The sequence below is a fragment of the Passer montanus genome, unplaced genomic scaffold (genome assembly GCF_014805655.1).
Source record: "Passer montanus isolate IOZ18808 unplaced genomic scaffold, ASM1480565v1 scaffold8, whole genome shotgun sequence".
Lineage (NCBI taxonomy): Eukaryota > Metazoa > Chordata > Aves > Passeriformes > Passeridae > Passer > Passer montanus.
Genome location: NW_024373256.1, coordinates 5,129,255 through 5,155,275, shown reverse-complemented (window position 1 = coordinate 5,155,275; position 26,021 = coordinate 5,129,255). Strand labels below are relative to the sequence as shown.

At 50.6% G+C, this 26,021-nt stretch overlaps 1 protein-coding gene across 2 annotated transcripts; it reads right to left on the bottom strand.

The window, feature by feature from the left end:
- Window positions 1-268: 268 nt before the first annotated feature.
- Window positions 269-24,500, bottom strand: MICALL2 (MICAL like 2). Of its 2 annotated transcripts, XM_039732457.1 has the most exons (18): window positions 24,207-24,335; window positions 21,134-21,244; window positions 17,849-17,897; window positions 14,212-14,353; window positions 11,620-11,780; window positions 10,884-11,005; window positions 9,851-10,522; window positions 9,474-9,643; window positions 8,539-8,614; window positions 8,284-8,399; window positions 7,590-7,739; window positions 4,866-4,921; window positions 4,251-4,374; window positions 3,724-3,814; window positions 3,289-3,362; window positions 2,875-2,989; window positions 1,930-1,976; window positions 269-1,838 (listed from the first exon to the last, which is right to left on the bottom strand). In XM_039732457.1, exons 4-18 carry the CDS (start codon window positions 14,294-14,296, stop codon window positions 1,753-1,755), a joined length of 2,145 nt encoding a protein of 714 aa, XP_039588391.1. In that variant the 5' UTR covers window positions 14,297-14,353; window positions 17,849-17,897; window positions 21,134-21,244; window positions 24,207-24,335; the 3' UTR covers window positions 269-1,752. The 2 variants fall into 2 exon arrangements, with proteins under 2 accessions (XP_039588391.1, XP_039588390.1); XM_039732456.1 differs by lacking the exon at window positions 21,134-21,244 and having other exon boundaries at window positions 24,207-24,500.
- Between the last annotated feature and the right edge of the window lie 1,521 nt (window positions 24,501-26,021).

Below are 26,021 nucleotides of genomic sequence, written 5' to 3'. Positions count from 1 at the left end.
CCCACATCTGCTGGCCAGGCTGGGACCCCACAGGCTTTGGGATGTGTGTGATGCTAAAGCAGCAAGGGGGGAATTGCGTTTACCTGAGAGCAGGGGTGAGTTTGACACCTAAACAAAGTGGGTGAAAAAGCCCTTGGTGCCACTGCTCCCTCAGGACGTGCAGCCCTGCAGGCTGTGGGCAGGGATTGCTCCATCACAGGTACACCAAGCTCCAGAGAGGGACTGTCAGTGCTCCCAGGACAGCCATATACCACAGTGTCCCCAAACCACACTGGATGCTGAGAATTGCTGCAGTAATTCTTTATTGGGCGAAAGCATATGCAGGTTCGGGCTATCCCAGCACTTGCACATACACGGTCCCGCTGTGGGCTCCAGGAAGCCCCTCGGGCACTGGTCCCACCCCAGCACATCCCTGCCCGGAGAGTCCCAGTGCCACCTCGTGGGAAAGGGACGCAACGCCTCTGCTCTGCCGCACAGCAAAGCTCCTCCGGCAGAATCCCTGCTCCTGCTGGGAGCAGCACCCCGAGAAACCTCGAGGAGCTGGCGTGGAGGGAGGAGGTCCACACAGACCACAGGCACCATGAATTAATCGGATCTTTCCGCGGCTGTCTCCATCCCTGCTCCCCAGGCTGACTGGGAACAGAGGGTGCAGCCAGGGCAGGGTCTGGCTGCACTGAGGAAGAGTGGAAAGGCTCCCTGCAACAGCCCAGAACCAGCTTCTGAATTCCTGCTATCACCAGGGTGACCCACAACATCCCTTGAGGGCACTGGCTGTCCAGGGATGGAGCTGAGGAACTGAAATATTGGTCCCATGCAGAAAACTCAGGGGTGAGGCAAACCCATGAATTCCCTTGTGCTCCCAGTTAGCACCAGGTTATTAAAATAATAGTTCGGTTCATTTTCATCAGGATAGGCCACAGACAACAAAAACACTGCTTCACTGAGCAGTCAGAGAAATAAGGAGGCTACAAATCTCCCCCACAGAGGGAATGAAGCAGTGAGCAGCCTCTCATGGCTTTGAGAAATCAGCCTACAGCAACTTCCAAAAGAGGTCTGGAAACAAATCACTATTGCTGAAACTGCTGTGGGTCGAGAACATCCCAAGATGATCCCTCCAGACAGAGAGGAGGTTCTGCTCTCTGCTCCCCCCAGACATGGAGCCTCCAGTTTGCACTGGTGTGGTAAGAGAGAAACCATCAATCCCTCTTGCCCTGTAGCATCTCCCTCTCTGCATCTCTGATCCTGGCCAAAGAGCCACAGCACAAGCAGAGAGGGAGGAAGGGAGGGACAACAGCCCTTCCACAGCCCAGAGCAGTGTCCTGGGTGCAGCCCTGGGACAGGTAGGGGACACCATGCAGGGCCAGCTCCTGCTTGCAGGACTGCACTGACCTGAGCTCTGCCCTCCCGAGCTCCAACAAGGCTGACCCAGCTCTGACCCAGAGGCAAAGAAGGAAAACAGTCTTAAAGTCCATGTGCTGGGAAAGGTATCCCTGGGCCCCATACCAGGGCCAGAGGGGATTCACACTGTCCCTTTGCTCAGCAAACCTGCAGTCTCCACATCAGGGAGCACAGGAGCCTCTCACAGTCCAGAGGCTCCAGGAAAGCAGCACTCAGGAAGGACCACACCTTTGATAGGCCTCTTGGGGCCTCTCACAGTCCTGCACAGCTCCAAGAAAGCAGCACTGAGGAAGGACCACACCTTTGATGGGTCTCTCTGGACCACTGGGAAAAGGAACATCAAGCTCCTGAGCTTTACTCTTGCTTTTTCTGCTTCCATATTTTGGACAAGCGGAACTTGTTCTTCTTCCTCTCTGGCTCCTGGCTCTCAAGAGATCCATCTGCAGGAGAGGGAGCAGACACAGAGCAGGTTGAGACCCACAGCCCCGGTGAGCCCCAGTGCTGCTCTGGAAGAGGAGAAAGGGCCCTTACCCAACCTCTGTATCATGTCTGCCAACATCTGGTCTTCTTCTTTCTCTCTGTAATGGAACAGCATGGCATTAGAAAACTTTGCTGTGCTCATGACAAGCTGGTAAATACCAAAGCCCATGCAAATACTGCTCTTATTCCCCAGTAAGAAATGACCAACCTTCACAGCATACCCTGAGAAAGGCTGCAGGAAAAAACCCAACAGTCAGAGTCTTAGACATCAGCAAATTCCATCTGGGTCCCTTGAAAGCAAAGGCCTGTGTGGGGATTTCCAGACCTCCTCCCAGCTGGCTGATCAATCATCCGAGTTCATGGAGTGGTGAGACACCAGCACACCCCAGGAGATGAATGAAGCTGAGACACAGTAGCCCGGGGTGCTACAGAGGTGCTCACTGTGCTCACTGCCACCAGGGACAAGCACACTGCTGTCACCACCTTGTCCTGGGCAGTACCAGAATCCACAAGCAGGACCTGGTGCTCTGAGGTCAAGAAATGGAGGCTGTTCTCAGCATCAGGAGGCACAAATCCAGCTACTTGACACAGCAGTTTTCCATTCAACTTGGAAAAGATCCAGTTCTTGGCTACAGCTGTTCTTCTACTTGCTGCAGCAGACGAGCACATTCCTGACTTCATGTTCCCAGATTCCTCCTGCATCTCCCATACTGCCTCCAGCCTCCCCATCTCCAGCCTCTTCCTCTCCTCCCCTGCATTCCACATCTCCACAGCCCTGTTCTCACAGCAGCTTTAGCTTGAGAGACAACAGGTCCTGATCTCTTCCCAACAGCTGCCAAGGATGCAAAGACAGCAGCATTTAGGACAAGATGGCTGATGACAGGTGACCACCCACCTCTCAGGGAGCAGAAGTCTGGACTACAGCCACTCATCCACCCCTACAGCAGTGGAAATACAGTAGTGCTGGCTCAGTTCCCACCATCTGAGCACCCTCACCTGAGCCTGTCCTCACCCAGGCAATCCACAATGTTATTCCGGTCATTGACCGTGTTCAGGTACGACTCCAGCAGCTCCTTCTCTTGCTCCTTCTCCCTGGCAGTCTTCAGTTCCTCTGCACAAGACAAGGGAAGCCATCTCACAGCTACAGGCAGTACCTCCCCTAAAATTAGCCCACAGGGCTGATTTTGCAATCCTCACACTCAGGGCATGTCCTGCATGCCCCCTCAAAGCAGAGGTGGGCTGGATGTCACAGGGAGTCTGCCCCTGCCAGGGGACACCCAGAGTGCACCTGCAATCCCTGCAGCGCCATCAGATCTGCAGGACATCCCAGGGCTGGCACACAAAGGGGAGGCTCCTGGGGCCAGCAGGACTCCCAGTGTGGCCAGTTTTGTTTTGTTTGTTCTTACAAACCTGGTTTGTTCATGAGGCTTCGCAGCTTCATCTCAATATTCCACTGCTGCTCCTCCAGGTTCTGCTGTTTCATCCTGGAAGGAATGACACAAGTGATGAGTTACTGCCCTGCCATGCCCCAGGCTTGGATCCTTCTCCTGTCATGCTAAAGCCTCATCTCTGTGTTGCCCACCACCTGGGCAGGGGCTGGTGGCTCAGGGGAAATCTTCCTCCATCACATTTCTGAAGTTTCCCTCCTCATGAGTTCTTCACAGACCCTGGGTGCTCAAAGCCCACCAGCTAATACATCATGATGCTGGCAGTTCTCCCAGAGACACCCTCAACCCTTCTCATCCCCCCAACTGGCACACGAGTTTTTTGGGCTGTCACACTCCCTGTCCTTCACTGCTCACAGGAAGTGCACAAGTAGACAGGAGAATTTCTGGTTGTACTCACTTGTACATCAGCTCTGATTCCTGTCTGAGCAGCAGCTGTTTCTCATGGATCAGTTTGAACCAATCCACCATAAGAGCATCCTCAGACTCATCTAAAGAGGAGACAAAGGGCAAGAAGCTGCATCAGTTCAGCCCCCCTGGCTCAAACACACAGTCTCTTGAGGGAGAGCCTAAGATGACTTAAGTGATCCCCAGGCAACCTCAAGTGAAAACAGGCAATCTTTGGAGCCCCTGGGTACAAGGGATGCAGCTCACTCCCTGTGGATTCAAGGAAGCTGCTTATGGATCCTCTGCTACAGGACTCCCAAAACTCTGATCCTCAGCCAAATTAACAGAAAAAAATATATTACAAAGCAGCAGAGAAGGTTCAAAATTCCCCAGGCTTTATCTTTGCATACCAGGTACCTCTGGCAACCTGGTGACTCACATGTGGCCTGAGCTCCTAAAAATGGAGCCAAGAGTGCCCAGGGGTAGGACATGAGCCCCAACCTCCCCAGCAGAGCAGAGCTGGCAGCAGGGCTCCCTCACCTCCCTCGCAGGCACGCAGCTGCTTCTCCAGATCCACTCCTTTCAGCTCCAGCTCGTCCAGCTGCTTCTCGATCTCACAAACCTTCTCCTGAATTTTCTCCTCAGGGAGGTAGTCTGGGTGCAGCTAGGGAAAAAAAAATGTAAGATCAGACACAGCTCAGCAACCCTGAGACTGCCTGCTGAGGTCACAGCAGAGATGGGAAAGGGCACAAGGAGCCCAGCCACAGAGCCACAGCCTGGGAGGGCCAGGTCAGCAGAGGGCAGAGCTGGCTGCTCACAACAGAGCACTGGCCACTGCAAGGCTGTGACGCATCTGCAGTCAGTGGCAACTCCCCCCACACCTGTCAGTCTGCAGACATTCTCCCTCCTTCTGTGGGGAATGAATCTCTACCACAGTTTTGTTTGGCTCTGTCTCATTCCAGCTCTGATTGTCTCCCTGTATGAAGATAACCAGCAGCTTTCCAACTGGTCTCTGCCCCAGAGCCTTTCACCCTTTCCCTGGGTATCCAAATAAACCCTCCCAATAAGACAAACTTAGATATATGGGGATAAGCACTCTAGAAGGATATTTAACCACCCCAGCCTGCTCCCCTTACACCTGGTTTCCAGCCATACCTTGGTTGGGGACACCACTTGAAGCTTCCCTTTGCTTTTTGGAACAGTGACTTTAACTAGAAGGGAGAAAAAAAAGTCACAACAACCTTTAAATAATTTTATGGTGTGGGACAGTGCCTATACCACCAGAGCACAACAGGTCCCAGCTACTCAAGAGAGGTCACAGATGATACACATGCACCCAGGTGCCTGAGCAAAGTAAGAGACATATCCTCACAGCCTGATTTACTCCTTGTGCCTTGTCACTCAGGTCACAGGTTGCTGCTTTCAACCCCAGGGTATAAACAGTCACCGAGTTCAGGTGTAACTTTGGAACTTCCACCCAAGAATACTGACTTGCATGTTCATTGACTATCTTGTTAAAACCCAAAGATATTTGTTGTGGCAAAATCCATTCCTTATTAAGGTTCCCGAGGACAGCACAGAAAGACAGAGTTACTGTCACAGCAAACACATACAAAAATGTCCCTCTAGTGCTCTTTCACAAAGGAGTATCAGTAAATACTGATGAAACAAAGATGGTCTAGGGGACCTCAGTGTAGATCTCAGGAAACTAAGGTTCAATTCCTCCCACAAAACACTTCCTAGGTGAGAAGTCCCCTAGGCCCCACTACACAGCATTATTTAGGCTCTGGACACCTATTAAAATCAATCCTTAAGCAATGTGTATTTGTTCCACTGTGCCTCAGCTTCCTCTGCCCAACTGTGCTGCAAGGATAACTACAGAAGAGTGTGAGGTATTTGGATACCCGAGGGGCTGGGCTGGATAATTACCACAGAGAGAGAACAGAGGCGTGAGTGGATGATGTGATAAGGAAGGAAAACTCTGCTATCAAAAGAGCAGGGCTGTAACAAAGGCAGCAGCAATGCAGGCTCAGCACACACAAGCAGAAGGACAGGACAGACAGACTAGGGGAGCCTCCTGAGACTCTCTGGAGATTGAGGAAGAGCTCAAGGACAGCTCTCCAGTGCCCAGCCCTTGCTCTGTTGTGCTTTCTAGAAGGATTGCAAAGAGAGAAGATGCTGGATGTGGCTGTGCTGTTCCTGCACTGCTGGGCTCTGTCAGGGATCTCTTCCCTCTGGATGCTGCTGCCTGTGCACTGCCTGCAACTCACACTTCTCCTAAAGATTCCTCCAAGAGGGACTTGTCCTGCCTCGAGCTGTCTGCCTAAACAACACTTCCCTCTCCCAGCTCAGTCCTGCATCTGGGCTCCTTCCAGGTGGCCTCTGCAGCACCTCCAACCACGGCAGAAAGCTGCACCCCTGATGGAGAGAAGGCCAGGGTCACTGCAGGGGAAGAGCCTGTAAAATGACACCCTGTGACCAGCTCAGGATCCGATATCCCCTGATACCCTCAGGTTGTGGCTTGACAGACACAGGAGGGGTTGGCTGCTTGCCAGCAAGCTGGAAGTAGGACAGTTGGCAGGAAAACCCTGGAGTCTCCTTTCTCAACAGAAAACACCACCTACCACCAAAGAAAATGAATGATCTACAGAAATGCTCACCACCCACAGCTCCACACAACCCCAGGACTGAGGGCAGGAACAACAGCTGGCTGTTCACAGCTCTCTCTGAGTGCTGAGGTAAAAACCTACACAGAACAGCAGCAGCTCTGTCCCTAACCCACAGCCTGCCCAGTGACAGCAGCAGGAACCAGCCTTTCAGCTGGGGAAAAGTGGGGGGAGACTGCCAGGAAAATTTCCCAATGGCCCTCCCCCATGGCAATCACTAACCTTTAGAAAGACAGATATAAAGCCAGCCTCCCTTATCTTAACAGCTCACTTCTTGGGAGAGACTAGTGCTGAACCCTGGGGCTGAGTCTGAGGAAAGAGGAGGTGGGAAGTTTTTGGGAAAATGCTGGCAAAGGAGGCACACCAAACTTTTAAAAAAAGACAACACAACTGGAGATTGAATGTTTGGCAGCTGTCAAAGGTGCTGGCTAAGGACAATGCTGGAACCAGCTGACAAAAAGTAAGGCATGAGGCCATTGAGCCATCAGGACCCATCCTGCTTGCTCCAAGACAAACATCAGGGGCAGGACTGAGCCCTGCTGTGTGAATTTCCTACTTCAGACAGGTAAGACACAGCAAGATGGGGCAAGGAATGGGGAGATGAAGAAGCTGAGCAAACAGGACAGCAGCAAACATCAGGTTAGTTCCAGAAAATGTCCTCAGCATCGTGGTGGGATATGTCAGAGAAAGGATAACTGGGCACTGGAAGAGAGGTGCACAGTAAAGCTGTGGCTGAACAAACAGGAGTAAGAAACTGGATTAAGAGTAGGGACAAACTGGACAGGACATCTTTGAAAATCAAAGAAACAGCAGCCTTGGCTCCTGCTCCTGTGGTTCCTGCCAGCTGGAGTCTCTGGATGACACTTCTCTGCATTCCTTTTATTTCCTAAAGCCTCTCAGCTGAAGAGGAACAGAGACATCAACTAGATCCCAGTTCCCCAAATTAGGAGATGGTCCTCTTCATAGCACTAAGTCTAAACAATGACAGGGCAGGGACCTTGAAAATTCCTATTTCAATTTCTTCCTTTCCCACTGAATTCTCTGGCCTTGCTGCTTCCTGCTCAGGCCAAGTTGGCTAATAAAAATCAATTACACAGGCTCTGCCCCCATGACAGCAGCCAGAGGGTTAGTCACAGAAAACTATGGGCCACATAACCCATGTTCCTGACAGTGCAGGGGAGAGAGTGGCTTTGGTAGGCAGAAGAGATCTTACATGTAGCAGTGCTTGTTTTCAACTGGTTGCCATCTTCTTCCTTCTTGGCAGACCCTCCAGGGTCTTTCCAGTCTTGCTTTGAATTCTGACAGCTCCTGATAAGATCCGAGCTGGGAATCAACAACTTCTTTGTGAATCCACCAGATGAAGCTGGATTAAGAAGCACAGACAGATTTTAGGTAAGAAATTTCAACCCTTATCTCATAAAAATCCCTTTAATGCCCAATGTCTCTGGCAGTCACCACTACCAAACTCCACTTCTAGTCCTAGTCCTCCTCTCTTGATGATAATGAAGGGCATAAGCCCAAAGTAAACAGGGGAAAAAACACTCATTACAAGGCCAGAGTAAGAGGAGAATAAACATTTGGGAGGAGAATAAACAGCTGGGAACCATCACTAAGATTTCTCAACATTATACAATCATGCAAGAGAGAGTAAGTGGAATCTTGCTGGCTGTCTTGCAGAAGAAGGGAACCCTATAGATACTGAGTCCCTCTCCCTGGGGAAGGATGCAAGGCCACCCCCCAAAGGCACAAAATAAAGGCACCACATGGCTAAAGCAGATGCAGAAAGCAAAGATCCCTGAAAGCAAGGCACATTCTCCACCAACACACTCCTCACTTGAGCCTTGCAGTACCAATGCCTGGCCCCTTCCTGATCAGCAAAATGAAGGCAAAGCTTTTATCCTCCATACCAGAGTCCTGCTTTGCTGGTGGGACAACTAATGGGCTTGGCTTTGGCTCCTTGTGTGCTGGGCTCCCTGTTGCCACCTGGGAGTTATCAGTAGGTTTCTTAGAGCCATCTTGGTCCCTGCAAAGGAAAAAGACAAAGGTAGGAAAAATCCCTCATGGAGAATGGTCCACAGGCAAAGTTCTGGACATCCTGGTGTGGATCTCCACCTGGGATGGTCACATTTGTCATGGAAATCCACCACCTGCCTGACACTCACTTGTTGGCCACAGGCTTCAAGCGAGATCTCCACCCTTCTGGGCTCTCAGACTTGTTGTCAGCAACATTTGTGCTTCCTGAAGAAAAGAACATAGCAAGGTAAATAAAAATACAGAAGAACAAAAACATCCAATAAAAAGAAACAAGCCAGATTTGAGTCTCAGGAGAATTCTAGGAGATAAGGCATGCACTGGGGTAGGTACTGTGATGTTATTGCAGCAAACCAGCACCAGCTCAACAAGTTTAACATGGACACATTCAGATACAATAGGCAGTAGGTAATCTCAGTGGCATTTTGTCTTTCAGATGAAATGCTTTAAAACCTACACAGTTACAGAAATTCAGCCACAGAGTACATGGATAGGCACCTTCAACAGCAATACAACACAAACAGCTCAGATCTCAGAGACCAAAGGCTGGGGCAGGAAGAGGGAGAGACAAAAAGCCCCACAAAGTCACAGCAAACTGCGAAAGACAGTTCTTCTGGCCCAAAAAATACCAGCCACCTGAAAGTGCCTGGGACACTGGGAACCCCCAGATATCATCCCCTGGCCTGCTGCAAAGTCACCATGATGGAAACTTGGTACAAAACAGACAAGGAGGCTGGGTGACCTGCAACTGCAATAAAAAACCATCCCAAAGCTCTGGCAAGGTCTCCCATCTGAGAAAACCTGATCCTTTGAAAGCCACCATGATCCCAGTGTTTGATGACAGCAAGTACAACTTCAAATACCTGGAGATCCTCAGAGTAGTAGAGCTCACCATGCTAGAGGGAGCAATTGCACAGGGATAGTGCACACAGGGAGGAATGTTGAGCCCCACAGCTCAGGAAACACAGACACAAAGGACAGGACACATTTGCTATACTGGTCCAAGAGGAAGGCATAAAGTTGGAGTGCTGTGTCCAGCAGAACTGTGTGAATCATTCATCCTCACCTTTGGTGCCTTTTGACTCTGGCTTGTGCAAAGAGTCAACAGGTTTGCTGGCAGCCTGGCTCTTGGGCACAGGGTCTGTAATCTTGTCCTGCTTTGGTGCTGGGTACCCTGTTTTGCTGGACTGTGTTTTTGGACCTGGACTCTGAGAACTGGTGGGAGAAAACTTGCCACTGCAAAAAAGAACAACTTAATGAGTCTTTTTGAAAGGATGGACCTTTTTTTTTCCTCTGTTCCAATGATTTGTATGTGTCCCTCTACATGCCTTTAAAACTGAGCCACAAGAGCAGTCAGGACAAAGCAAAGAAAGATGCAGGGGCTTCTCAAATTATCCCAAGGAAAATCTTGGCAGTAAAAAGGGAAAGAGAAATAGTGCTTACCTGCCAGGTGCTGAGGAGCCAGTGGCACTGAGTCCTCCTGGCCTGCTTGGAGAAGTGCCTGATGCAGACAGGGCCTGTATAATATGGTTACGTGCCTGATCCTTCCCAGCATTCACTCGACTGACCTCTGCAGTGGTTCTGGCAGGGGCACTTTTATCAGGGCCATGAGGAGACTGGACTTGTTTTTGAGTCTCAGAAGATTTATTGCTGGAGGATTCAAAAGAGCGAAAAAAGTTTTCTCGGGCTTGCTGTGTCTTTGTTGTGGAGGATGTCCAAGGAGGCTTTGATGGGGTGCCTTCATGGGGATCTGTTTTATTCCCCAACGAGGCACCTTTGCAGTCATCTGATTTATTTACAGCTGAGGAGGACCATGGAGTATTTACACTTTTGAAGCCAGAGCTTCCAGAAGATGAAACAGATGGCTTGGTTGAATTAGTGAGGCCCTCCTGGCTGGGTTTCTTCAACACCTGCTCTGGTTTCTTGGGTTCTGCTGCTTTCTGGAACACCCTGGCAGCAGCAGGGGCTGGGGTACTGTCAGGCTTTTTCCCAGTACTGTGGAGACCAGAGATCTGGACACTGTCTGGCTGCTGGTGGCTGGTACAGATGAACGTTCCGGGCTCAGGCCCAGCTTTGTAGCTTCCAGGAAGAAGCAAGTTCCAACACTGCCTGCACCTGTGGATACAAAAGTCTCAGGAAACATCCTCCAGAGTGCTGGGAGACACACAGCTGGGAGTGCAGGCACGACTCCACCATCCACAGGAGGGTGAAGGCACCACACTGGCAGTGAGCAGACCCTGTGTGCACACTCCTCAGGCATCAGAACAAGGGCTGTTGATGGCACAGCCTGAGGCAGGAGAGGTGTAGATGAAAACAGACCTGTGGAGACAGCTTCCCTTACACACAGGTCAAGAGCAAGCCCAGATTGCCTCCACTCTGAATGAAATGTGCCACACCACTCTCTCCAGTCCCAAAGAAGCAGGCTGGCCCTCTGTGACCCCCAGGGCTGTGCCCCTGCCTTGAAGAGCTGCTGTACCTGAAGCAGTTCCTGTGGTAGAGCTTCCCATCGACCAAGTAGCGCTGCACCAGGTGCACGTGTTTGCCACAGACCCCACAGCTGCTGCTGGGGACATTCCCACTCTCTGCCAGGACCCTCTTCTGTGGGGAGAAGCAGAGGCTGAGCAGACAAGACCATGGCCCTGGACACAGCTACAAATCTCCCAAGAAGGCGAGTGTTTGGAATGCACAGCCAGGACAGAGGAGTGACATCCAGGAAATCCCCTCTCCCTCTAATCCCTTTGTCACAGAAGTGGCACAGGCCTTGGAAGGACAGAGCATGGGGAATATGTTCCCTCAAAACAAGAGGACCAGGGTGCCCTGTCTGCCTATAGGCAAAGGTCTCTGATTTAAATTAGCTGGGAAAGGGCTTCTACCTTCTTTTCATCCCTACCCTGCTTTGAAACTGTATCCAATAATTGGATCAATGTTTTCTAGCAAAAATAACACTACATCCTGTAAAAATCTCCATCCCAAATATCCATGTCCTAAGACACCCCCATCCTGTTCACCATGTATCCAGGCTGACTGATGGTTTTCCAGTGACTCCCACCTCAACCTATGACAGGATCAGACCTCTGGATTAAATCACTCATAGAGAACAGAAAATTTAGGGACTAAATCCTTACCAGCAGGAGCCTTGAACTAGCCCAGTACTCTCCATCTCACTGGACATATTTAAGGTATAAAGAACACCCAAAAGCCACATTTCTTACCGTGGTAACTGGGGAGGTTTCCTTTGGCTTAGCTCTGGCTGGTGGGTGGGCAGCAGGCAGTTTTGGTGGCACTGGCTTAGGAGGCTCTGGAGCAGATTTCTTCCCAGGATGCTGCTCTGGAGATTCAGAGGGAGGACGCTTGATGCCAGCCATGCCTCCAACTGGAAGAATGGAAGAAGGGAATATTTTTAAGGAAACACAAGGAAAACTCACAGGTTTAGCAGTAATTTACAAAGAATTTCCAGAGGTGCCTGATGGGTAACATGAAAAGCACACAAGGAGACACAGACTTCCTTCATGAGCAGTTCTGTACTGGACTGAGGGGCAAGAGGCAACAAGTGAATTGTAACAACATTCTGAAACTGCTGATTTTTCTCTTCTCAGGGAATTTCATTAAGAGAAATGCAAAAGTGAAGAAATGCAAATCACCATCCATCGATGGTGAGAACAAGACCTTGGATTTTCAATTCCCATGGTTTGGTTGGAACTGATCCTAACTGAAACAGGCCCTGCTGGAACAGGCAGAGGTGTCATGGCTAAGGAGCTGAAGGGTTTGCAAACAGAGGGTTTGCTTCATTCAAGTTGTTGTGCTCCAGACTTCCTACACAGCCTGAACATTCACTGCTGCAAGTGTCCACCCCACATCCCAGCTGGGACTCCCACAGAGCAAACAGCCTTGTTGAACGTGGGAATGACCACTAAAAATGGGTAATTCTGCAAAGATTTGGAGGTGCCATAGAGGTGCTGATGTGGAAACCAAGAATTGCCACAAGCAGCCTGAAAATGCCCAATTCCCTTTTCTTTGCAGATGAAATAGAACCACTCAAAATTCACTACAAGTGGAGAAAAGAGAATCTCCAACACACTTCAGTCAAGCAGGAAATGGTGCCCTGTGCCCTGGGAAGTGCAGGGAAACTTCCCTGGGAAATAAGGCTTTGTGCAAAGTTTTTACAGACACAAACCCCAAGTGCCTCACAGGGATGTTATTCTTGCACCACTTCCTATTCTGAATGAGATGTCTCTGTGTTCCTTGTGGGATATTTGAGTCACAGCTTCACTTTCTAAGTGACATTTAAATGGCCACTCATCTGAAAAGAGATTATACCCTGCTCAGTAAACACAGAAAGGGCAGGGAGCAGGGAGAGAGCCCAGTTCCCAGCAGTCTGCCCTCAAGAAAGCCAACTCTCCAAATAAACACCCAGGACTCCACTGCAGGGAGCAGGGGACAGCTGACCCAGCACACAGCTCAGGCTCACACTGCCCCTCACTTCCCATTTGTGCCACTTTCTGAATTCCCAAAGCCCAGCACAAAGATGGGTGGCTTCAATTCTGCTCGTCCACAAAAGCATGACCTGACTAAAACCTTGCCTGCTCTCCCTCTCTGCCCTCCTGTGCCCTGCTTGTTTCATGGTCCTGCTGGAACCCCTTGAAGGGCACGACTGTGAGTCCACGGCTCTGCTCGGTGTCAAAGGGCACATTCCAGGCTGGGCTCATTTTCAGACATTCACATTCACCCCAGCAACAGGAATGCAACCAAAGTGTTTTGAGGGACACTGTGGGAGTATAAAAATGTGCTGTGCTTGGTAGACAAGATGCAGGGGGGAGGGGGCAAAGACCCCAGCCTGACCCAGATTCTCACCACTTGGCATAAAAATGATGGGATTTGTTTGATTTCAATCAGAACAGTTTTAAAATAAGAAATAAAAAGTGAAGAGGAGGAGGGAAGAAGTTGTGGAGGGAGAGAAAAAGCATGCTTAAATGTGTAAAGAGGTGGAGAAGTAGGAAGAGTTTAAACATTAAAGGCAGCTCTGAGTGAATTGTGCTTTCTTTCCAGAATGTAGGACATTTTAAATACATTTTCATTTACATTCACCTTAACCAGTTAAGTCATTCATGTCCCACTTTAGAAAGTTTCCTCTGGAGGAACCTGTAAAATTGGTTCATCATATTACTTCATTTTGTGTGAGCTTAAAGCCAAATATAAACCAAGACTACAATAATGCTCCTGTGAGCCCAGCTAAACTCTCCAGTACATGAATATAATGCCTTGGCAGCTCTGTTTTATGTTTGACAGAGTTTCTATCACAATTATGTCAGTTAGGGTGATAATTTTCTTCTCCTTCCTTCCCTCAGTGCTGCTGTGCTGTACAAGCCCTACCACTGATGCTGTCACATTGGCACAGCCTCACAGACAAGCTCAGCCTTGTTCTACTCCCTGTTCTCACCAGCCCTCAGGAGTGGCAAAGACTGCAACAGGGGTGGAGGTGCTCAAGAATGGAAAGCTGAGGTGGGGGTCATGGAGAGGAACCTTCAGTGCTCTTCTCTTGGTGGACCATAAAAAATTTCAGAATGTCTTTTAAATTTTAAGGCAGTAGTTTCAAAGACAAGACATGGCCCTGTACCCTTCCAAAAGCACAGGTGCAACAGTAGGCTGGTGTGCAAAGAGTTCAGACCCCCACCAGTGAAACAGTTCTGGTACCAAAAAAGCCTCTGTGCAGTTTATTTTGCTTTTCCCAAGCTTGTCAGGAGGCAAGGGAAAGCATGAAATGAAGCCCTGATCCTTCCCAGCCCTCCAGGGAATATGGTACTTACTAGGAGACCGTCCATGGAAGTAGTTATAATACTGGGAAACGTAGGTGAGGATGCTCAGCCTGTCTGGTACCTTCAGAGCAACCATATCCTCTGCATCCAGCAAGGCTGGGATCCCCAGCTCCTCCTCTGCCACCCGAAATGCCTGGAGAAGGGAAAAAAAAAATAAAAAAAAAATAGAGGGGTCTTATCCATGCCAGGCAGCAGAGCTGCTCCTCATCAGAAGTAAGAAAGTGCACTGCAAACAGCCCCACTCAAATAAAAATAACTCTGTTGGGGAACAGCTGCACCAGTTTAACTCCTGCATCATAGGAACCAACGGAGTCATGGCTTCCAGCCACTGCCTTGAGAAATCCAGGCAAGGAGCCAAAAATCTGGCCTGGCAAGCTGGCCATAGCTCAGTGCACAGTAACTCACCTGGGCTTGCCTTGCTCCTCCTGCAGCCTGCCTGTGTGTGTGAGTGCACAGCTGCAGAGAGGAAGCCTGGCAGAAGGGGATGTGTCAGTCCAGGCTGGCAGAGCTGTTTCCAGGCTCCCAGCCCAACCTGGAGCTCTCCCCAATTAACGGTGGGCTGGTAGGTGCTTGCAGGCAGCTTTCATCTCTGAGTGCTGTGCTAAAGCTTCCTGCCTCCTACTGCCTGCTCTTCTCCATCTGAAAATTGGGCTGCAGGAGGGACCCTGCTCTCCCAGAGCAGAAAGGGGGAAAAGAGGTGTAATGCAGAAAAATTCCTGATACATAGCTCCCTTCCAGTTTAACTGTTTCCATGCTGCCTAAAATGTATTTGGGGTAAATATTCCTCTTTCTGGTGTCCTCTGCTTTGAAACTGCAGGTAAAGGAGGCAAAAGCTATTTTCTCTTGCCTCTGAAAAAAGCCTTTAGTAGAATAGAAAAAAAACTGCAACAACCAAACTTCACCCTTGCCCAGCTCAGCTTAGGGCTTTCACTAAAGACATCCTCCAGCCTTGTTCCTTCCCAACTTAAGGGAAAAAAATCCTTTTTCTCCCCCTTTGGAGCATCCCTGTTGAAATGCCAACACAGCAAAGGAAAATAGCACTTGCAGGACCAGAGGCACAAGGAAGGCTAGTGCTAAAATCCACAGTGAAAGGGTTAAAAAACCCCCTTGAATATATTAAACCTCTCCGCATTTGACCTCTGGCACGGACACACACAGCGTTGGTGTACAAGCCAACCATTTCTGCTTAGAAGAAACAAACAACCACTATTTTTCAGCAAGATAATTACCATTTTTTTCCATTGGGTATCCCAGTAAAAATGTAACAGAGCTGACATTAAAAATGCTTTCAGCCAGTCACCACCGGCTGTGTCACCCCAGCTGCCAGCCCAGCCTGGCACTTTCCTGTCTTGCAAAGTGGTACTTAATGCATTCTTTGGAGTGCTCCCCACTGCACTGGCTGCACAACTGGTCTGACCAGTCGAGTTTTCTTGCTGGACATTCCTGGTGTGAGGTTTAGTGGGAACAGAGGTCATGCCACTTCCTGCCACGCCGCGCCACGGGTGACAGCGGGCACGGAACACGAGCTAGGGGCTGCCTGGACCACAGAGAGGAGGATGCTCTGGGCACCCACCTGCTTTGGCCAGAGCCAGGTGGGCAATGCAGAGAGCACCGTGGTGTCCCCTGTGCCTGCAGCATCCTCGTGCTCCTGGGAGCTGCTCTTGCCAGGAGACCCAAGAGGATCAGCAGCTGACAGGACCCTGTCACCCTCCTCCTCTGCCTGCTGCCCAGGCTGCCCTTTAAAGGACCCACAGGTTGTTTTTGCATCATGGTTTTCATCAGTGCAGCTCCAAGTGCTTTCCAGGGGAAGAAAGTGCCACTGCTGCCATGTCCATGCAAAATGGGAAAGTGATATGCTTGAGGCCACCTGAGCTGGCCTGGCACAGGTTCCCTCTGGCACACCACACCACCATCCACCAGCACTGACTCCAGGGCCTCTAGAAACTTTCCTCCTTTTTATATGTTTTTGAAATCTCTAGTAAAAAATGCCAACTGAAATTTTTCTAGGGTTTGGGGTTGGTCTTGTGGCACACGAGAAGTGACACATTCTTCTTTGACAGATGACTTTATAAGGCAAATTGCAGCTGAAACAAGGTTTTTTTACATACACAATACAGCCCTTGAACAGAAACCTCATACGAGTAAGGCATCAAGGAGGGTCTGGACAATAGCAGAGAAATAATTCTAGAAGAAGTCAGACCCACTTGTATCCCAAGGATAGCCAGAGCAAGGAAGTGTAGGAGCTGGGATGGAGAGCAGCCCAAGGGGGAGGCCAGCCCAGGAGCACAGAGGGGTGGAGGGGCAATCCCACAGACAGCACAGCCAAGGCAGCAGGACACCAGCAGGGAAAGGACAACACAGACAAGTCATCCCACAGCAGGTGGAGTGAGGAAGAGAGAGCAAAACAAAGGACATAAAAGAAACTCAGAAAGGGGGAGGAGGGGACACACAGACTGCAACAAAGGAGGGGAGCAACTCTTTATGAGAAGCACAAAGAAGCTTTTCATTAATAAAAGCAGCAGAGGCAGCTCGCAGAGCTCATTTCCCAGACACAAGCAGACACCAGCAGCCCAGCTGGACAAGGAGCAACACTCAGGGATCCTCAGCACTCAGCCAAAATACGCTTCCATGGAGAAGAGGCCCCAACTCCTGCCAAACACCAAACCTGCAGGGCAAAATGCAGGGTCTGAATCTCCCCTTGAGGAGAGGAACACACGGGGCTGAGCCCCAGAGTGTCACTAACCCCTCACAGGCTGCAGCCCCAGCCTGGGGCGGAGGGTCTGTGATGGGAGCTGTGGACATGCCAGGGATGAAGGGCAGCAGAAGCTAAGGAGCTATGAGGGGACAGGTTGAGCTCTTCCAGAGGCAAGAAGCACTTCAGCCAGCTCACTGCCTGAGAGTGTGTCACTCCCCCAGCCCAGACAAGGGTAAGCTGCCATGGCTCATTCATACCCCAAGCTCCTGTCAAGCAGCCATGAAACTGCGTGGAGCAATGCCAGGGGAAGAGAGGTGTTATAATTCACTGCCTCTCCTTTTGAAAAGGAGAGAGGGAGAGGAAAATCCTTCCTTGGATCACTAAGACCATGCAAGAATCCAGTGCAGGAGGGGGTTGGCCTGCCCAACTTCTATTTTCTTTAGGGAAAGAACATGAGAAACTCCAATACCAGGCTGGAGTGAAGTGTCCAGGCAGCATCCAGACAGGTGTTAGGATGTATCTACCTTGATCCTCTGCAGCAGGAAGGAACAGAAGTGGGAGGACACTCCCTGTGCTTCCCCTCACACCAGCTTTTTCCCAGCTCCTGCTCCACCCCTCAGGAGCATCACATACTCAACATGTCCATGTTTTGAGCTCTAGCAGCTCTGTCTGAGCTCCTGCTGCCACAGGACACACTGGGAACAGGCATCACTGTGTGGCCAGCTAAGAAGAGTGAACAGCCTGAAGGTGCTTGCAGCAGCCAGCCAGGCTGGACATTGCTGCTCAGAGGAGAAGGCTGGAAGGTGCAGAAGAAGGCAAAGGATTGGAACACAGCACAATGGGCACACTGTGTCTGCAGGGTTTCATGCTAAATCCCATGAGCAAAGTGCCAGGTCACAGACTAGACCAAAAGTAAACATTAAAGCCACTTACCAACTTGTTGTTCTCGTACACATTTTCTTTTCTGAGGGAGTCGAAGTTTCTGAAATACAAAAAGAGGAAAAATCTCAGGTTGGTGATGTAGCGTGAGCTGCTCTCCTTCCAGCTCTGGCTCAGGGGACAGAGCACCCCATCCACCCCTGGGCAGATGGCAGATCCCACCTGAGAGTCTCAGACCTGCTGTACCCAGGACAGGGACGTGCAGCAGGCACAGCATCTGCCCACGGGCAGCACAAGGGCACATCTGCCTTTGCAGGGCTGACTCCCACAGCTGCCTGTGGACAGGACATGCCGGTGCAAAAACATCCCAGGCACATTGAAGGGTTCTGCTGAGACAGCCAGGAGCAACCTCTAATTCATGGGGTGGTTTCTTGTCCCCCAGAAAAGCCTTGCTTCCCTCCCACCTCAAAGAGACACACCAATACCTGCTGGCCAGGTATGAACACTCTCCCTGAAAGTACTTTCCATGTTCTTCTCCTGCCTTGAAAGTTGTCTCCACACAGAGAGAGCTCAGCTCCAAGGAGGTCTCTCATGGATCCCTCACACACTGCACATATCACATGCTTTTCCAACACACCCACATGCTCTGATCTCAGAAGCTCCTGGGTCCAGCAGCACATGAGTTCTGGCTTCAAATCTTCTTTTTTCCTCTGGCAGAACTCCACAAAACCAGCACCAGGGATCTGCCTGGGAAAACCTCTGCCCACACCATACTGCATCTGATAACACCAAAGTTGCCAGTAGAAATTTTAGTCTGCTTTCCCTAGGGCTGTAACTTTTGATTTGTGCTCATAATCAGTAACTGAAAAGGAAGTGACAATTATTGTTCACAAATCCAAGCCAAAGTCAACAACTCCTTTCTGCTGTCTCCAGACATCACTTCCCTCTTCACCTCTCCCCAGATTTGCATTCCCTCTCCCTGGTCCAACCCAGATACCACATTCCCTGCACTGTGCTGTGAACTGAGAACCTGGGATGTGCTGGGACAGGGATAAAGCACAGGGCAGAGTTTGTGCTGCTGCAGGTAGAGCCCTCTGGACGTGCTCCCTCAGTCCCTTGCTTAGGAAACAGCACCATCAGCTTTGTTTTAAACTGACTGCCACTTGCTAAACAGGGAATACAAAACTGGCTGCTGGCTGGCAGCCCTGCTCTCCAACACTGCTTCCTCCTGCCCAGGCAAGTTGGCAGGGTCAATCCCTTTCTGATAACCCCGTTTCACCTTCCAATCCTTGTGTCTGCTGGCACAGAGCTGAGCGAGAGGCTGACACCTGAGAGGGATTTCTCAATGATAAACAGAAAACAGCACCAGCTCTGCATTCCTTGTATGTAGCACCTTTATCCCCAGTGTGGACTCACATTCTCAGCCCATCCCTCTCCTCTGGGATGAGACAGGGTAACTCTGAGAGCCAAGGCAAAGCTGGCTCACAGCACCCTATTCATGAGAGAAACATATGATCTGTATCGCAGCAGGGGAACTTTTTCCACTGCTTGGAACAGCAAGGAGCAAGCCAGGTCCTTTATCTACTCAGCACAGAAAGTGGAGCATTACATCATAAATAAGAGAGGAACCTTAAACAGGCTCACTCATCATGCCACAGCCTATGCCTCCTCCCTGCTTCCCACATCTGGTATTGCTACGTGGGATAAGGAGAGGAGGAATGACAGATAAGACCCTGAGGTGGTTAAACTCCCCCAAGGAGCACGTAAAGACAAGGCACATCCCACCTCTGAACCACAGAGTCCTTCCTGTGCAAAATCAAAGGGAATTGCAGAGGTTTTTCTTCAAGCAGTGCTCCTGCCCAAAGATTTCCCTTCCCTGAGACAATGGATTAAAAAGAGCAACAAAAATAATCATGTGCCAAAAAAGTCTCAGTGAAACAATAGATACAAGCATCCTTGGGTTAAGTTAGGCCAGAAAACTGGCTTTTTTAAAGACCCAGCTGAAGGAGGTGATATCAGAACTTTGCCTCACTCCCAGTTGTGCTCCCAAGCAATCTCTGTAGCATGGAAATGCAGCAAAACACTGCAAGAACAAAGAGGAGCTCCAGCTTCCTTGGTCATTCTGACATGTAAGACATTGGAATTACTATTTATTGTCAGTCAGTGGCCTTAGCCACACTCAACACTGTTTGCTGTGGTGGTGTGTGCACACCCTGGCATGCAGCAGAGACCTAAAAACCCCAATCTTTTGATGGTGAATGTCTCAAATCCCCTTCTAGTCCTCAAAAGAAAGTGCAAACAACCAGGTTATTTGGTCATTTCAAGAGTCCCCTGACCTCTCAGCATCATTCTTTCCCTGGCTAGTCAGGTGAACTGATTACATCTAATATTTCTTTTGGAAATTGATCTTGCTGGTGCATCTCATATCTTGGAATATCAAAGCTCTCTGGACCAATGTAATCCTAAGACAGCAAAGGTAATACAAACAGAGAAGTAGGAGTTCTCCACTGAGAAAACACAGGCAACTGAATTAATTGGAAAATGTGAAAAATATAAATGTGACCCAAGAGAGGCCTCCAGTGTTGGAAACAAATCAGAGTGGAGTTCACAAGCACAGGAATAATTTTATTCCTGTTTTAAAACAGGAGAAGTTTTTAGCTCTGAAAAAAACCCCTTCCCTTAGCAAATAAGTGGGTGAGCATTTCTCATGCCCACAAATCTCTGTGAGCACCCCCTGCTCCAGCTGCACAGACCCAGCACTCACAAACATGCCACAGTCCTCTGCAAACACATGTGCTTCCACAGGAGGAATCTCTGCTGCTGCAAGCACCAACTTGATTGGAAACTTGACCTTGGAGCAGACTGAGCAAAAAAAAAATCCCAGAGCCTCAATGGCACCAAAAAAGTTTCTGCTTTTTGGCATTTTTGTGCTACTTTCTCTACAGACAATAAGATGTGCAGTCAAAAGGATCACTGTAAGAGTGAGGCAGCCTTTGCCAGCCCAAAGCCTTGGACAGGGGGCTCCAATCCAGCATGCCCTGCTGGGAGCCTTTCAGCTGTGCTCTTTCTGGAGATGCAAAGCCAGGGAGGTGGGACAAGGCTGGGAATTCCAGGAGGGAGATGTCCCCCATGTGCTTATCCTCCTCTCAGGAATGCCTGCTCCACACTGCCATGTGACAGAATGCTGCTGAAATGAACCTGAGCCATCCTGCCCTGTCACACAAACCACAAAGCCACCAAGCCAAGCAGGCAGCTCTGCTTCACCCCAGCCTTCTGCTGACAGCCCATCCCCAGCAGGGCCAGCGTGACCTCACCCTGCCCTGCTCAGCTGACACTGACCTGGAAATGCTGCTGGAGGAAACAGCACTGCTGCTGCTCAGCTGCCAAGGGGGATTTCACCACCAGCCCATTCCCAGAACACCACCTCGCAGTCTGGGAAAGAGCAAGATCCTGGATGAAGAGAAGGATCTTAATCAAAACCTTTCCTTGACATCTGGCATTAATATCTGAGTGAGCGTGCACAGCTCCCCTGCCTCTTCTAACTCATTTATCAGGACAAGGCCACTAAAATCCTGGCAGAGGCTTGCACAACCTTCACCACCACATGTGCAGCTGCTGACCTCAGCCTCCTATCATGCTGCCATGAGGCTTCATGTTCCTCTGACAAGAGATGTTCCCAGGCTCTACAATCACCCCAGAAAAAGGGCTGGAGCCTGCCTGAAACAGCGTGTGTGCCCAGCTGGGACTGACTCTGAAGCACTCTTTATCCGGGACAAAAAAGAAGTGGATTTCCATGGGAATTCAGCATGGATCTTCACCGCTCCAAGCATCCTTGCATGAGTGGGAAGTGAGTGGGAAATGCATTTCTAATTTTACACAGCCTGCCCTGTTCATTGGTAACACACAAGCCAACACTGGCTAAGTTTGAGAGAAGTTATCATATTTTCCATTTGTTTTCCAGCAAGAAAACAGGAAGGAAGGAGAGACCCACACCAGCCTGTCCTCTGAGCCACATACCTCACAAGACAAGCCCATGTTTATATCCATATTTTGAGCTGGAAGTTTTCCTGGTCATTTTTCAGGCTCCTGCAGGAGAAATCCCCTGCACTCAGCCCAAGAATGCAATTTGTGTAAACCAAGACAGAAAACCCACTGTTGCAAAACTGATGCTGTGACTGAATCACTCTGCAAGTGATCTATTCAGCAGAGTTGCTGCAAACACATCAAACATCCCTTTCTAGTTTTACTTTCAGTCTGGTGTTTTTAATCTTTAACTAGGACCCTTGGTAGAAGCAAGGACAGGAGCCCAGGATGGACCCCTGGGAAGCAGAAGTGACAGTCACACATGCACCCAGCTGCACTTCTCCACCTTTGTACCCTGCACCAAGGACACTCAGAGAAGCTTTTTGGGATACATGGAGAATCTGCACAAGTATTCTGCCCCAGGATCTGACACATGGAACCCGGCAACCCTGGCCACCAACCACCCAAAGGCACCATTTCCTTCCAGCAGGACTTTGCCCAGTCAGTAGGTACACGTGGTGCTTTCCTGTATTACAGCACTGACACGGATGAAGGAGGTGACAAATAAAGGCTTCTCTTACTTTAACCTTCAGGCAGCCCTTGCTGAGCTGGTCTGAGTCAGGAAGAGCTTCTGTGATGTCCCAAATAAAGTCAGGCAGAATGTCCACCATAAAAAAAATGAATGGGAACACAGAGATGCCTCAAGGAACATCTTCCCTCTCCAGCACAGGAAAATTTCTTTAAGAGATGTCTATCCAAAACACTTTTTGCACAGTTCAAGCATTGTAAACAACTCACTAAACTTGGCAACAGGATTATCCCAGCTCCCACATCGCTGAGCCCCTGTGCTCCGGATGGACCAGCTGCAGGAAGCAGTCCCAGCCCCTCCACGAGAACACCTCAACCCTTCTGCCCCAGTGTTTTGTATTTTTGGGACTGTGAATTAAAGGAAGGAAAGGAAATATTTGGAGTAGCATGGACATGACAACATGTCAGGAAGTCATACATGGCAACACCACGGTGACGGCGCAAGCTCTGGGACAACAAATTGTGTCTGGAGCTGCTGAACCAACCTCCTGCTGCCCACGGCTGCTCCAGCTCCTGTCAGGTTTCAAGATAACAGAGGGGAGAAAACAAGAAGCAAGACACGTGCAAGAGGGATGGCTGCACACAAACCCATGTGGCAGGCTGTCCTGGGAGCATGAAGAAAAAGGGAGAAGACACAGGACAGGAGGAAAACTGCAGTACAGGCCACCCAATCTGCTCCTCACCCAGCTGGGCACATCTGGCCAGGAGAGACCTAATGTTTAAATCGATACTCCTGGGCACTCTTTCCAGGGCTCTTTTGCCTTCATCTTCCCCCTCAATCCCACCATCTCAAAGAGCCCAAAAGAAAAAAAAATTAAACTCAAAAAACCCCAGCTATGAAGCAGGATCTATGACTCCCTTTGGCCATTCACCTTCCCAAATGTCAGCATTTGGGCAGGGACAGTTCAAAACCCACAGGGCACCAGAAATGGCTCCAGCAAGGCAAGAAAAGCACTTAAGCTCCTACAGACAGAGCTCTAGATGGGAAAAACAAGGATGTGCAGGAATCCAGAGGCTGTGGGGCCCTGCCCTTTTACTGCAGTTTGTTTAAATAGCCCTTGCCTTGCAACTTGTGAGCACTGCGCTGCTGTTGGGCTGAGCAAGGAGAGCCCAGCCAGAGCAAACACAGCAGCAAAGAAGGAAATGCTGCCCCAAAGATCAGTGCCCGAACTTGTTTTGCAATGGAAAGGACGCATTTGGAACATTTATAATCCGGCTACTGAGGGAGAAAAGGGAAAAAGGAAAAATGTATGGAAAAAACCAGCATGTAGGCTGGGAGAGCGGAGCTTTTCTCTTGGAGATTCTCAGCGTGGGTGTCAGCAGAATGCTGCTGGTGATGTGCCCACAGGGAGGGCAAGAACCCAGGGAAGGTGGAAGACCAGGATCCACAGCTCAATGGATGGCAGGACAGCCACAACCCATCCACAACTTGATAGACAGCGGGATGGCCACAGCTTGGAGAGTGTTCTTGGGTCGATGGAGAATCTGGGGTCTGCAACTCGATGGATGGCAGGATGGGCACAGCACATCCATGGCAGGATGGATGGCAGGATGGGCACAGCACATCCATGGCAGGATGGATGGCAGGATGGGCACAGCACATCCATGGCAGGATGGATGGCAGGATGGGCACAGCACATGCGCAGCTCAGTGGACAGCGGGAGGGGCACAGCACACCCACGGCAGGATGGACGGCAGGATGGACGGCGGGCTGGGCACAGCCCAGCATGGGCTCTGCGGAAAGAGATGCCACGGGATCCGCAGCCCTGGCGCGGCCCTCGATGCCCGGCACGGTACTCACATGAGGTCGGGGCGGTGTCGGTGCAGGATGGCGCAGAAGGCGAGGCCGTCGCGGAACGAGGTGGTCATGTTGGTGATGCTGACATCGCGGTAGCCCTCGCACTGCTGCCGGCACCACAGCTGCAGGTTCTGGATGGCCGCCATGGCCCGCGGGGGGCCGCAGGGCGCGGGGCCCGGGGCTCGGCAGGGCCGGGCAGGGCCGGGCAGGGCCGGGGACCCTCCGCGCCGTGCCGTGCCCAGCCCGGGCCGAGCAGCCCGCGGGTGGCGGCCGGACCAGGCGGCGGTAGGCGGGGAAAGGGGCGGCTCAGGGGCGGAGGAGCGGCGGAGAAGGCGCGGCTGAGGCGCCGCCTCGCCCCGGGCACCGGGCTGAGGCACCCCCGGCACAGGGGCGAGGGAGATTTCCTCGGCTCCCACACAACAACCTCAACACGGCCTGCCCGAAGGGGCGGCCGGCAGGGGAGGCGTGGGTCATGTTAATCACTGGGAGGGATGTTTTCTCCCTATTTGGAGGAGAAAAAGTTAAAAAGCACCATAAAGCACTTAAATGTAAGTGTCCGCTGGACAATCCTGAGCTGGGGGCGCGGATACATCCCCAGCATCAGCAGGTAACACCAGGGGCGAGCGGTGCCGGAGCCGCCAGAGAACGGGGAGGAGGAGGGAGGACCGAGCTCGGCTGCCAGAACCGGCCCAGAATCGACCCAGAACCGGCCCAAAACCAGCCCAGAAACGAGCCCAGAATCGGCCCAAAAGCAGCCCAGAAACGAGCCCAGAACAGGCCCAGAACGAGCCCAGAACCGGCCCAAAACCAGCCCAGAAACGAGCCCAGAATCGGCCCAAAACCAGCCCAGAACAGGCCCAGAACGAGCCCAGAACCGGCGCAGAAACGAGCCCAGAACCGGCCCAAAACCAGCCCAGAACCGGCGCAGAGGTCTCGTTGTGGCGAGGGGTGGGAGGCCAGCCGGGAGCAGGGGGTCTTTCCCTGCTGGGGCAGCGCATCAGGCATCGGCAGAGCCGTGAAATCATGGAATGTTCAGGCTGGAAAAGACCCGCGGGTTCCTCCCCGCCGTGTCCCCGCAGAGGAGTGCGGGGTGGCCCGGTGACAGGGGAGGAAGGCGGTCCCGGTGACAGGGGAGCAAGCAGCCCCGCTGCCGTGCTGCCCCGCCGGGCTCGCCCCAGCGCTGTGATGGCCAGCCCGCAACAGCTGCCCCATAAAATAACTCAGCAGACCTCATGCAGCTGGCAAAACACGAGAAGAGACAAGGTAACGCTTAAACAGCTGCCTATAAATTAGGGGGAAATAATCAATAATACATATAATATATTAACGGCATTTCTGTGACATGATATGGATAATATACATTAATATATAAATACCTCACAAATAATTCAGAGTGTTTCCATTTCATCAACAATCACTGGCCAATGTATTTACTTTATGGTAAGGATTATACATTTCATTATAAATGGCTTGCTGGGCATGTCAGCAACTTTTACATCTCCATTCACTTTATTATTAATGGTTTCCTGAACAGTAATGGCATAATAATGCACACAATGCAGCATGAATATTTGATGTGGCATCTATAGTCTCCCATTTATCATTTATAACAGGCTACAAAAACATTATAAAACATTTATTACAAATTTATAGATCACTTTATACGAAAAAAAAAGTTGTGTTATAAATACATTATTAATCCTTTATGCCATTTATAGGAATCCCTTGTAATAAGGCCTTAGCATATGTTGCTGCACAACCGTAACAAGAGTGGTGTGGTGAGGAGGAAATACGGCACTGTGAGGCTGCTCCCAGGTC

Coding starts and splice junctions, on each gene's coding strand:
- MICALL2 (XM_039732456.1), bottom strand. CDS start 24,349: ATGGCGGCCATCCAGAACCTGCAGCTGTGGTGCCGGCAGCAGTGCGAG. Junction 8,400..8,538: donor TTGAAGCCTGTGGCCAACAA/GTGAGTGTCAGG, acceptor TTTCCTTTGCAG/GGACCAAGATGGCTCTAAGA. Junction 1,839..1,929: donor AGACATGATACAGAGGTTGG/GTAAGGGCCCTT, acceptor CCTCTCCTGCAG/ATGGATCTCTTGAGAGCCAG.